The sequence below is a fragment of the Dasypus novemcinctus genome, chromosome 2 (assembly GCF_030445035.2).
Source record: "Dasypus novemcinctus isolate mDasNov1 chromosome 2, mDasNov1.1.hap2, whole genome shotgun sequence".
Taxonomy (NCBI): Eukaryota; Metazoa; Chordata; class Mammalia; order Cingulata; family Dasypodidae; genus Dasypus; species Dasypus novemcinctus.
The window spans coordinates 158275121-158288519 of record NC_080674.1 but is presented as its reverse complement, the minus strand read 5'-3'; the positions used below and the strand labels follow the sequence as shown (position 1 = coordinate 158288519).

The 13399-nt window shown below is 38.3% G+C and overlaps 1 protein-coding gene across 9 annotated transcripts in view; it reads left to right on the top strand.

The window, feature by feature from the left end:
* HTR4 (5-hydroxytryptamine receptor 4) overlaps window positions 1–13399 on the top strand; it is a 213092-nt gene that overhangs the window by 59161 nt on the left and 140532 nt on the right. For 3 of the 9 annotated variants that reach the window (XM_058280616.2, XM_058280606.1, XM_058280614.1), the window contains exon 3: window positions 12024–12119. The exons of the other annotated variants lie outside the window; for them this stretch is intronic. In XM_058280616.2, the coding sequence (XP_058136599.1) occupies window positions 12024–12119 (96 nt within the window). The remainder of the gene's footprint in view (window positions 1–12023; window positions 12120–13399) is intronic. 9 annotated transcript variants of the gene reach the window in all.

Below are 13399 nucleotides of genomic sequence, written 5' to 3'. Positions count from 1 at the left end.
GCCATATTTTTTCGTCAGCATCTGGCCAATTTTAGGAAATTTCCGTTTACTTTAAAAAATGAAAATTTCTGTCATTATTGGGTGCAATATTGGGGTTCTATATGTGTCAATTAAGTCTCATTTGTTAACTCAGATTCTCTGTCCTTAGATTTTTCATTTGCTTTTTCTATCAGTTACTGAGAGAGATTAGGAGTCATCTTTCATTCTTTTGGTTATGGATATACAGTTCTTGCAGCACCATCTGTTGCAGAGACTGTTTTGTTCCATTAACATGCACTTGGTAGGTTTGTCAAAAACCAGTTGGATGTAGAGATGAGGGTTTATTTCTGGACTTTCATTTCTAATTCACTGATTGATGTGTCTATCTTTATGCTAATACCATGCTGTTTTGACTACTGTAGACTTGTAATATGTTTCAAGATCAGGCAGTGAAATTCCCCCCATGCCAATCTTCTTTTTTAGAATGCTTTTGACTGTTTGGGTGCATTTTCCTTTCTAAATGAATTCGTAATTGCCTTTTCTATTTCTGTAAAGTAGGCTGTTGAAATTTTGATTTTTTGTTTGTTTGTTTGTTTGGCATTGCATTGAATCTGTAAATCAGTTTGGGTAGGATTGACATTTTCATCATATTTAATCTTTCAATTCATGAACACAGGTCTTTCCATTTGTGTGTCTTCATTGATTTCTTTTAGCACTGTTTTATAGTTTTCTCCATATAGGTCCTGTACTTCTTTGGTTAAATTGATTCCTAGGTATTTGAGTCTTTTTGTTACTATTGTAAATGAAATTTTTTCTCTGATTTCCATCTCGGATTGTTCAATACAGAGCACAGAAACATTACTGATTTTTGCTTGTTGGTCTTATATCCTGTCACCTTGCTAAACTCACTTATTACCTCAAGTAGCATTGTCATAAACATTTCAGAATATTCTAAATATAGGATCATGTCATCCACAAATAGTGAGAGTTTTAATTCCTTTTTTCTTATTTGGATGCCTTTTTTCCTTGTCAAATTGCTCTAGTTAGAAATTCTAACACAATGCTGAATAACAATGGTAACAATAGGCATCCTTGTCTTGTTCCTGATCTTAGAGGGAAACCTTTCCCTTTTCCCCACTGACTATGATGTTGACTGTGGGTTTTTCATAAATGCCTGTGGCGGTTTGGTATTATTTATGAATTCCAAAAATAGTTATTGGATTGTGTTTGTAAACTGGTTCGTTCCTCTGGACATATTAGATTGTATTAAATTCAGAGGTTTCACTTTTACTTGATTAAATTATGATTAGGGTTTTGATGCAACCATGTCAATATGTTGAGTCACTGCCCCCTTGGTGGGTGGGGACTCACAGAGAAAATGGCTCAGCAGAGGAGAGAGTTGGAGTTTTGACATCCCAGGAAGTAAAAACGCAGAGGAGAGCACAGAAGCACAGATACAGGAAGAGATGCTCTATAGACAAGGCAGAGTCCCCGGGAAGAGAGAGATCCTAATAGACTACACCTGACCTTGTGGAGACACCAGAGCAGCTGAGCCTAGAAAGAATCGAGCTCTGGAGAGAAAAAGAAAGCCTTATGCCAGCCTACAGCTGAGATAGGAAGGAGCTGGGAGCACAGAGCCTTGGAAGGAAGAGGAAGGATGAACCCTCACACAGACGGACAAGCATCTTGCTCCAACACGTGGCAACAGATTTTGGTGCAGAAAGTAATTTATGCTTTATGGCCTTATGAGTGTAAGTTTCTATCCCAAATAAATACCATTTATAAAAGCCAACAGAGTTCTCGTACTTTGTATCAGCACCCTCTTTGGCTGACTAATACAATACCCTTTATTAGATTGAGGAATTTTCTTTCTATTCCTATCTTTTGAAGTGTTTTTATGAAGAATGCTGGATTTTGTCAAATGCCTTTTCTACATCAATAAAGATGGTCATGTAGTTTTTTTTCCTTCAATGTATTATTGTGGTATATTTTATTAATTGATTTTCTTATGTTTAACCACCCTTGCATACCGGGAATGAATCCTGCTTGGTCATAGTGTGTAAGTCTTTTGATATGCTATTGGATTCTATTTGCAAGCATTTTGTTGAGAATTTATGTATCTGTGTATTAGAGAGATTGGTCCTTAATTTTCTTTTCTTGTAGTATCTTTATCTGCTTTTGGTATTAGGGTAATGTTGGCTTCATAAATTGTATTGGGTAGTTTTCCATCCTCTTCAGTTTTTTGGAAGAGTTTAAACAGGATTGGTGTTAATTCTTCTCAAGAAGCTTGGTAGAATTCACCTGTGAAGCCATCTGGTCCTGGACTTTTCTTTGCTGGGAGATTTTTGATGACTGATTCATTATCTTTAAATGTGATTGGTTTGTATTTCTTGTAGTGTCAGTGTAGGTTGTGCATTTCTAGGAATTTGTCCATTTCATCTAGGTTATCTAGTTTGTTGGCATATTGTTTCTCATAATATCCTCTTTTGGCCCTTTTTATTTCTGTAGGGCCAGTCATAACTTCCCCCCTTTCATTTCTGCTTTTATTTATTGTGGTCTTCTGTCTTTTTTTCTTTGTTAGTCTGGCTAATGGTTTGTCTATTTCATTTATCTTCTCAAAGAATCAGCTTTTGGTTTTCTTGATTTTTTCCTATGGATTTTTTTTTGTTGTTGTTCTCAATTTCTTTTATTTCTGCTCTAACTTGTATTATTTCTTTCCTTCTGCTTGCTTTGGGAATGGTTTACTGTTCTCTTTCTAGTTTCTCCAGTTGTTCAGTTAGATCTTTGATTTTAGCTTTTCTTTTTTGATATAGGCATTTAGGGCTATAAATTTCTATCTCAGCACTGTCTTTGCTGTATCACATAAGTTTTTATAAGTTGTGCTCTTGTTTTCATTTGTCTCAATATATTTATTGATTTCACTTGAAATTTCTTCTTTGGTCCACTAATTATTTAGGAGTGTGTTGTTTAGCCTCCACACATTTGCAAATTTACCTCTTTGCTGTCTATTATTGATTTCCAGCTTCATTCCATTATGATCTGAAAAGGTGCTTTGTATGATTTCAGTCTTTTTATATTTATTGAGAGCTGTGTTGTGACCTTACATGTGGTCTCTCCTGGAGAAAGATCCATGGGCACTTGATATACAGTGAATATATAATTTGCTGAGTTTGGGTGCAGTGTTCTGTATATGTCTATTAGGTCTAGCTCAATTATCATATTATTCAAGTTCTCTGTTTCCTTGTTGATCTTCTGTCTAGTTGTTCTGTCTAATGATGTGTGTGGGGTATTGACATCTCCAAATGTTATTGTAGAGGTGTCTATTTCTCCCTTCAGTTTTGCCAGAGTTTTTCTCATATATTTTGGGGCATATTGGTTAGGTTCATAGATATTTATGACTTACAGCTTCCTGGTGGATTTCCCCTTTTATTAATATGTAATGACCTTCTGTATCTCATAACTTTTTTGCATTTAAAATCTGTTTTATCTGATATTAGTATAGCTACTCCCATCCATTTTTTGGTTACTATTTGCGTGGAGTATCTTTTTTCAACCTTTCGCTTTCAGCTGGTTTGTGTCCCTGGATCTAAGGCGAGTCTTTTGTAGGCATTATATGGATGCCTCATGTTTGTTTGTTTGCTTTTTATTCTATTCTGTCAGCCTATATCTTTTGATTGAGGAGTTTAATCCTTTCACATTTAATGATATTAATGTAAATGCATTATTTACTTCCACCAATTTATTCTTTGTTTTTCATATGTCATATTTTAATTTCTTCTCTTTTTACTCTTTTGGTTATCCTTCTATTTTTTCTTATATACTCTCATTCAAGTCTCTCTCACCTCTCTTTTTCTTTCAGGCTTCCTTTAATTTTTCCTGAAAAGGTGGATTCTTTTTTATGAACTCTCTTAGTTTCTGTTTGTTTGTCAATATTTTAAACTCACCTTCATAATTGAAGAACAATTTAGCTGAATAAAAAATTCTCAGCTGTCAGATTTTCAGTTTCAGTATCTTAATTGTTTCAGACCACTGTCTTCCTGCCTCCATGGTTTCTGGTGAGGAATCCACACTAAATCTTACTAGGAGTCCCTTGTATGTTATAGTTAGCTTCTCCCTTGCTGCTCTCAGAATTTTCTCTTTATCCTTGACATTTGACATTCTGAATATTATGTGTCTTGGAGTAGGTCTATTGGATTTATTCTGATTGGGCCACACTGTGCTTCTTGGACATTTAAGTTCATTTCTTTCATGAGCATTGGGATATTTTTAGCCATGATTTCCTCAAATACTCTTTCTGGACCTTTTCCCTTCTCTTCTCCCAGAATGTCCTTGACACATATATTGTTGCATTTAATGTTATTATTCAACTTCATGAGCCCCTGCTCAATTTTTTTCATTCTTTTCTGTCTGTGTTCTTTTCTTTCTTTGATTTCAGCCTTTCTCACTTCTGTGTCACTTCTTTTTTCTTCTGTCATTTTGAGTCTGCTGTTGTATACATCTAATGTGTTTTTGGTCTCATCTATCATGTCTTATATTCCCATGAGCTCTGTTACTTTTCTAGTCAGGTTTTTAAATTCCTCTTTGTGCTCACTCAGTGTCTTCTTGATGTTCTTTATCTCTTTAGCCATATTGTCTTCCAACTCCTTAATTTGATTTTGGAAATTCACGTGCATCTCAGTGATTAGTTATATCAAATACTGTGTCTCTTCTGGGGCTTTGCTGTATTCATTTTCTTGGGCCACTTCTTCCATTGTCTTAGTATGTCTTGTAATTTTTTCCTGATATCTAGGCATCTGACTAGGATGGTGAGCTAACTTAGATGCCCAATTTCTCTCTTTTTCATAAGAACTTAGTGGCAGGAGGCTTTGTGTTATATGCTGTTCTTTAATTCTTGGTTCAACCTATTCTACATCTTTAGGATTATTCCTGTTACTTGTTCAAATATGGGCCCTGGACTCAGCAATAGGTTGTAGAACTGCTTCCAAGAGTCTTGAGGAGAGAGGCTTTAAAGGTTGGAAAAAGTCTCTCTCACTTATTTATTTCTAATTTCCTCACATACACTTCTTTTGTTCAGCAGATGGTGTTCTTCAGCAGCCCTCTCAGTTCAAAGCCTGGTCAGAGTGTGTGTGCTACAACACTGGCTGGATAGAGGATCCTGCCTGGAGGCTAAAAGCCTTGTAATTTAAACTTTCTCAGAGGCAGTTCTCCAACTTTTGCTAGTAGCACTCCCTTTTCCCAGGTAGGGAATTATTCCACTCCTCTCAGCATCTTCAACAACCAATCCCCATCAGTAGAGAGGGAGGTTAAGAGAGTCAGATCTCTTTAGTCCCTTAGTGGCTCCCAAGGCAAAACAATGGCATGGATGGAAGGGCTTGTGTGACACAGCAGACCAAATTTTATAGGTTAGACAGCCTTAGACAGCCTTGGACTGTGTCCCTCTCTCTCCTCTTTCCTGGGGAGGTGAATCCCTGAGACCGTCTTTGTCTGAAGCCACCGGCCCTGAGGTTTGAGAATTTAAAAGTGTCAGTAGTGTAGGAAAAGTTAATGGCAGTTTCAGCTGCTGCTTTTTATTTATTTATTTTTATTATTCTCTTTTTTTAAAAAAGATAAATAGGTCACACAAAACATTGTGTTAAAAAACATAAGAGGTTCCCATATACCCCACTCCCCCCCCACCCTGCTCCTCCCACATCAATATCCCCTTTCATCATTGTGGCACATTCACTGCATTTGGTGAACACTCCCTGGAGCACTGGCACACCGCATGGATTATAGTTTACATTGTAGTTCACACTCTCCTCCAGGCCATCCAGTGGGTTATGGCAGGATATACAATGTCCTGCATCTGTCCCTGCAATATCATTCAGGACAACTCCAAGTCCCAAAAATGTTTTAACCCACAGTTTTGCTGTCAAGATTCTTTTCCTTTGCCCCTCTCTCTTCTGGGTGGTGTCTAACCTTCCACTGGTGTCCTAAACCCTAGAACATGAGTTCTTAACTAGTGGTCCATGGGCTTGAATTGAAATTCAAAAACACATTACCTTGTGGGGATGTGTTGGTGCAGGTGTGATATATTTATTAAATAATACACAGCATAGTGTGGCCTTAGTAAAGGGTCTGTGCTTTTTACCTGACTGGGAAAGGGGTCTGTGGAACAAAAAAAAGTTAAGAATCCCTGCCCAAGAAGATTTTTTCCAGGCCATTTCTTCCTGTTCTTAGCTGTTTTTCTGGGAGAGAAGAGAGTCCCATGTCTTTCTTGTCTGCCATCTTCTTGGAAGTCTAAGGCAATGTGTTTTTCACCTGTATTTCTAGAGAGTAACTTTCCATGGATTTCAACTTAGAGACTAAGTACTAGATAAGTACTGGAGTCTCTCCTAGGTCCTGAAGTGCAGTATTTGTTTCTCCAGCATTGTAAGACTGCCCAAGAAGCCACATTAATTTATGCTTGACTTTCCGCCTTTTACGAAGGGTGGCTTAAGAATCAAGCAAACACATAGATGTAAAACTGGTGCCAAGTGTCAGCCTCAGTTTTCTGTGCCTCTCTTTTCTCTAGGATTTTGGTCTCTCAAGAATGGCTTACCTCAGTAGCCCTAAACTCTGATTTTTGCCTCTATAGCATTTTGAGATTGTAAAAAACTGGGTAGTCTTAGAAGCTATCCAGCCTATCAGCCTTTTACTCTGAGCCAAGAATTAGAAATAGCCCTGGAGGGAAAGCAGCACACATAATATTGAACTCTCTGCTGTTCATAATCTTGACCTCTCTAGTATTGGCTGCTTCTATAGTTCTGCATTATCTTTAAAGAGATTTTTTTAAAGTTTGCCTTTTTAAAAAAATTCTTGGGATGAATATTGTTAGATTGCTCTAAGTCATTGCATCAGAGTTGAAAGCAGAAGGCAACTGTTCTTCATTTAAAATAGAACAATTTAAAATATATTGAAGTCATTCCAGAGCTAGACATCTAAATAAGAATGGGTTTCTCATGATAAACTATATTTTCCAATTTTTTGGGTTCATGGGGTTTCTATAAAATATTGAATCAGAGAGATCAGAATTTTGAGGGGCCAAATAGCTCTGTATTATAGTATGACTAGTAATATGAAATTGACTAATTTTAAAGTTTTAATATATAATTATTATGAATTCAGAAAATATTAACTGCCTGACTACTGTTTGCCATACCTTGTGCTAAATAAGATGAATACACAGAAGATTCATTCATTAAACAACTATTTCCTGAAAGTATACTATGTACTAAGCATTTCTATAGGTGCTGGTGATAAAGTATAGACCAAGTAAGAAAAAAGCCCTGCATTCATGCATCTTATAGATAACTACTCTATAGGTAAAGGAATGTGTGTATAATATAGCTTCAATTAGTGATAAAGTGCAATAAAGAAAAATAAAACAGGGTGAGATAATAGTGAGTGGGGATTGAGAGTATGAGAATACACTTTAGATGGAAAAATTGGGAAGGAAAAATTTGAGCTGAAATTTGCATGATATGAAAAAGCTAGTTTTGTAAAGAGGCTAAAATTCACTCAAGTCAGAGGGAACTGCAAACTCAAGGTCCTCTGGCAAGTATATGATTGTCATGTTCAAAGAACAGAAAATCCACTGAGACTGGACCATAGTGGGGAAGGGAGTAGGGAAATGAAGTCTGAGAAGTAGTCAGGAGTCAGATCAAGTAGGGGTCCATATGCCATGGTATCAGTTTGAATTTTATTCTAAGTGAAATGGGAAGCCATTTGGATGGGCTTTAGATGGAGCAGTGCTTTGGAAAGGTCAGTCTGGCTGCTGGGTGTGAAGGAGAAGATGTGGAAGAAGTAGAAAGGCCAGTTTGGAGGCTACTGCAAAAATCCAGGTGACCGATGAGGTGGAGATGGCCTTGGCGGTGGTGGGAAGTGTTGGTATTCCAGATATGCTTTGAAAGTAGAACCCACAAGATCTCCTATTGTGAGATATGTGAGAAAGAGGAGACAAATATGATTCTAAGGTTTTTACCAGTATACCTGGGACTAATAAAATTTCCACCAAATGTAATACAGAAGACTGTGGTTGGAGCAGATTGAGAATTCAGTTGTTGGACATTTAAGTTTGAGATAAATTTTAGTCATTCAAGTAGAGATGTGCACAGGCAGTTGAAAATATGAGTATGAAGTTCAGAGGAGGGCTGTTGGCTGGATCTTATTACAATTGTAGTGAAAGCGTTTTTCTAACCTATTTACTCTGTTTCTGTTCTTTCTCTGGCTGTGGTTTGTCATGAGCCTCTTTACCTGGATAACCTGCCTTTAGACTGAGACTTAAAAAGTGGGCAAAAAGTTTGACATGTAAGAGATAGGTGGTAAGGAGAAGGGCATCAAATTTAATCCAATTCAACTTTAAATTTCCTGTTTAATCAAGAGACAATGTTATATGACCAGGGCTATAATGATGAATTAGACATGGTTGGGTTTTCTCAAAGAATACACATTTAGCATCACACTGAGAGCAGCATGTTTTAGTTGTTTATTGAAGGAATCTAGGAGGCAGTTGGAAAGAAGTATTTTAGAGCAGTCTGTGGTGGGGATAAAAAATCAATTAGATTGTAGAAATCCTGCTCTAATATGGCTTTAAGAAGAAAGTATTTATTAGCCAGTGTAACTGAAAAGAAGTTTCTAGCTTTAGTCTGAGCTGGACCCAGGTGATGAAACATTGTCAACAGTTCTTCTCTGTCTCCCTGTCTCTCTCCACATCTTTCATTTCTGCTTTCATCTGTGCTGGTCTTTTACTTGGGCAGGCTCTTTCTGCGCCATACACCAACCCCTGCAGGTTACGATGTACCTTTCAGCCTGAATTCTCTTACAAGAAGGAAGGCTACAAGTCAGGCATTCCCAAAGAACTCTGATTTATTTTAAGTAGATATTTGGTCAGAATTTAATCTGCAAATATTTATCTAGTACCTACTATGTGCCAAGACATTCTTCTAAGTGCCCAATTAAATTGCTTGAAGCTATCATTGACCATTAATCTTTGCTGATTTTACTTATTCTGATCTCACCTTCTGGCCTCTGAGCATCACCTTCCTGTCCCATTTCTTCATCCTCCCTTTCATTTATCCTTCCTTTATTTTCCCTGTCATTCCTTCTGACTGTCCTATGCAAACTATATTTTTCCTGGCCCTGCTGTTTCCTCTTAATCTCTGGAATCTTCCCTCAGAGTCCACTGGACTCAAGCTTGATTGATCCTCAAGTCATCTCAGGTGAAACTTCCTCTACCTCCAACATTCTGGAATTCAACTACCTTGTCTCCCGTTGCATAAATGCACCCAGAATTTTGAATGTTCAATTTCAGGCATCTTCATCAGGATTTAATTCCTTTAAAAAATAAATTTGTTCATTAATTTTACAAAAACCATTATTAAACACCTTCTATGTACCAGTCACTGTGTTCCAAGGGTGTACAATGGCAAAAACCCAACAAGGTCCTTGTTCTTATTGAGCTTGCCATCTAGAGGAGATGAGCCCAATCTGACAGTGATAGAGGTAAGGATATAATATGGACAGAATGAGCTATGCAGGAAAGGAGGTTAATTCTACAGCATGCTTACAAGGAACCACATATATTCTGGGGAGTCAGGTAATGCTGCCTTGGAGAGTGAGGGTCAAAAGGCGGTGCAGAGGCAGTGGTGGAGGATCATTCCAAGCACGAGAACAACGTGTGCCAAGGTCCTGCTGCAGGATGGAACAAAGCACCTTGGAGTAAGGGAACAGGTGTGATTATAGCACAGACACTGAGAGGCAAAGTGGTATGAGATGAGGCTGAAAAACAAGCAGGAGACAGGCATAAGGATCTTGGAAAGACATATTCCAGGCTTTGATTTTAATCTTAAGAGTGATGGGAAGGTGTTGATGGATTTTAAGCTGGTGTGTGATTTGATCATGCATTTTGAACAGATTATGCCCACTGCTCTTTGATGAAGGTTTAGGGGTGCCTAGAACGAGTGTGCATTCAGCCTTTGTGTGTGTGTGTGTGTGTGTGCCCACGCAAAGAATTGGTTTGTTGTGGGTAAGCCAGAAATAAATCGGACATGAATCCTTCACTTAAGAGGTTCACATATACATAGAAAAGTCTGAAATAAAGGAGTGGCAACTAATAACCAATACAGAGCAAGATGCCAAGTGCCATAAGGGATGTTGGTTCTGGTTGTTCAGGTTTGTAGTGTTCAGAAGATGGGGACTGCATCCACACAAAGCTCTTAGAGAAGGCTGAGTAAATGCAGCATCCTAGCCGGGCCTCATGGAATGACTAGGGTGTATACATACTGAATTGGAAGAAGACATTCTAGGCAGATGAGCGGAATGCTTTTTCCCTCAGAGCACTTCTCGCTTTGCCTCTCCTTGGTCTGCTTACACATCTCTCTGCTTTCTTGACAACCCAAGCCACTAATCTGGCATATTATATAAACCATTAACCCCAGAAAGTCAGGGACTGTGTCCAATTTGTCCACCACTGAATTTCCAGCACCTAGCAGAGTGTCTCTTATAGAACAGGGGTTCAATAAATATTTGCTGAATGAGTGAAACAGGAAACTCAGGGATTGTGTAGGGAAGAATGTATGATTTCATTTGACTAGAGTAGTGGTTCTCAACAGCAGCCATTCCCCTCAAGCCCAGGGGACATTTGGCAATGTCTGGAAACATATCTGGCTGTCACAGTTGAAGGCTGGTACTACTAGCTTCTGGTGATTAGAGGTCAGGGATGCTGCTAAACATTCTAAAATGCACAGGACAATCCCCAACAATAAAGTATTATCCAGCTCAAAAAGGCAATCTTGTTGAGGTTGAGAAATGTGGACTAGAGGTAAGGAGAATGGGGGGATAAAAAAAGTCATACAAATAGTTCCAGGTCAGTTAATAGAGAGCTGTGAATGTCCGGGTAAAAACTGTAGTCTTTGCAAACTACACAATGAGAGTGAATGAATGTGTAAGTCGGGGAACAAATTTTTTTGTGTTTAATTTTTTTAATATTGAAGAAGTTTTAAATTACATAAATGGTACATAAAAAATATAGGGGTCTCCCATATGCTCCCCCTCCCCCTCCCACACTTTCCCATATTAACAACATCCTTCATTATTGCAGTACATTTGTTAATATTGGTGAACAGATACTGAAGCATTGCTACTAACTGTGGTGTATAGTTTACATTATAGTTTGCATTCTATTCAGCACAGTTTTGTAGGTTATGACAATATGTATAATGGTCTGTCTCCATCGTTGCAATGTCATGCAGACAAGTTCCCATGTCCTGAACATGTCCCCATGTTTTCTTCCCTCTCTCTCCCCACAGAACCTGTGGTGGCCAATGCCTTTATATCAGTGATAAAAGTTCCATTGCTAGATTAGTAGTAAGTCTAAAGTAGAATAATAATAGGTCACTTTAGCCCATTTTTCATTCCCCAATTTGGAGGGTTTGGGGATGGTGATGCCCATTCTGTTTCTAATTGAGAAGAGGCTTAGATCCCATGGGGCAGATAGATGGAACTGTCTTGCTTGCAGTCTCTGTTCTGTTCCTTGGGATGTTCATTGTCCATCATCATCTCCTTGTTAGTTGTCCTGGGTGAGTCCAGTGAACTGTAGAGTAGGTGTTTCAACTCTGCTGAAATTTAGGACTCAACTGGCACATGAGCGGTCCAAAGATTTAAGTCTCTGGGACTTAACAAGAATAGTGCTAATTATATGTTCAAATAAAGGGGGCAGAAGGGTCATGTGTAGGGAAATCATAAATGAGTCTAAGTGTGTTACATTGGAGAGCATAAATTCCAAAGTAAGGCCCATTAACAGGGTACTGAGTTCCTGAGATTGTCTGTTGCCCTGCTTATAGTGTCTAGATGTCTCTGGAGCCCTCAGGAACCCCCGTGTTTGAGGCACTGTTTACTGTGGCAGTCAATGAGATCCTCTTGGGACATGCATTAAGGGTAACTTCTGGAATGAACTCCCAACTCACTTAGAAATCTCTTAGCCATGAAAACTCATTTTTATTTAATATTTCCCCCTTTTGGTCAAGGTCTTTATCCGGATGCATTGCTAGTTGGTGCTTGGTAATAATCCCTCGGTGCCACGAAGGCTCATCCCCTGGAGTCATGTGGGGAACGAATTTGAGGTAAGCCTCAGGGTCAGCAGTGAGTTGGGATTACTTGTTAGTGACTCAGTGGTAATTGTACTATTCCAATAAACACAAGAGTTTCCTGACACATTCAGAGACTGAATAGGCCATGATGGTAATAGGTCATCATCATCACACCCAAAGGCTTTTCCAAGTACATTTTCACACCTGTGATTGTCACTTAAAATGGGTTTCAGATAGCTAGAATCCATACATTCTTGGATTGTTAGGTTGCTCATTAGCATTAATTACTATGTCCTCAGCTCTCTCTGGGTCATAATAGAAGCATAAATGCCCTCCACTGTGATTAATTTCCAGTCACAAACATTGATTGGAAGTCTGTGGGCTGGTGATTGGTGTCTGAGCAACTGATCATCTGTACTGTATTTTTAACTAACTGGAGAGATAAAGATACTATGTTGCAATGATTATTAGTCATGGGAGTAAATATGTCACTACTCTAACTCCTCATGCAGCCCACAATTTTATGGGCTTTCATCACTATAAATGGGATACATCATTTTTAGAATTTATATTATTTAAATTGGAAAATGTTTTTTATCACTATAAATGGGATATATCATTTTTAGAATTTATATCATTTAAATTGGAATATGGTTTCAAAACAATATTTGATGGTGTAGGATGGGTCTTAGAAAACTAAAATCTCTCTCTTACATTTCACATGAAGAAATAGGAAAGGAGAAATCAAGTTATTCATTAATTTGGAGTCAATATAAATTGCTTTTAGCAAGGTGATTCAAGTTGATTTGTCAATCTTATCAGGTCAATAATTAATACAATGATGAGATAAATTAAAGCAATGAAAATATATGAAGAGTTCTTCTGTTACAAATGTTATATCTAGGGTGGTGGCCATTGCTGATCTTTGAGCACTCTTCCTGTGTTTGGGGTATTTTTCACTCCTTGTTGGTAGGGTGTAGCCGGTGTCTTGGCTCTGGTACCCCTCCCCAGAATTCTGGGTGTGAGCTATGACATCTGTGCCCAGTTGTCACAGCAGTGCTGGAATTTTCTCTGGAGCAGCCCCATAATGTTTGGGTTTTTCCTTGCCTGGATTGACTCCGAGCCTGACTCTTCAACCTTTGTAGAAATTCTGGAGCTGTCAAATGTCTGTTAATTAAGGTAGCTGAAATTTTCTCTGGAGCAGCCCCATAATGTTTGGGTTTTTCCTTGCCTGGATTGACTCCGAGCCTGACTCTTCGACCTTTGTAGAAATTCTGGAGCTGCCAAATGTCCATTAATTAAGGTATTCTCTG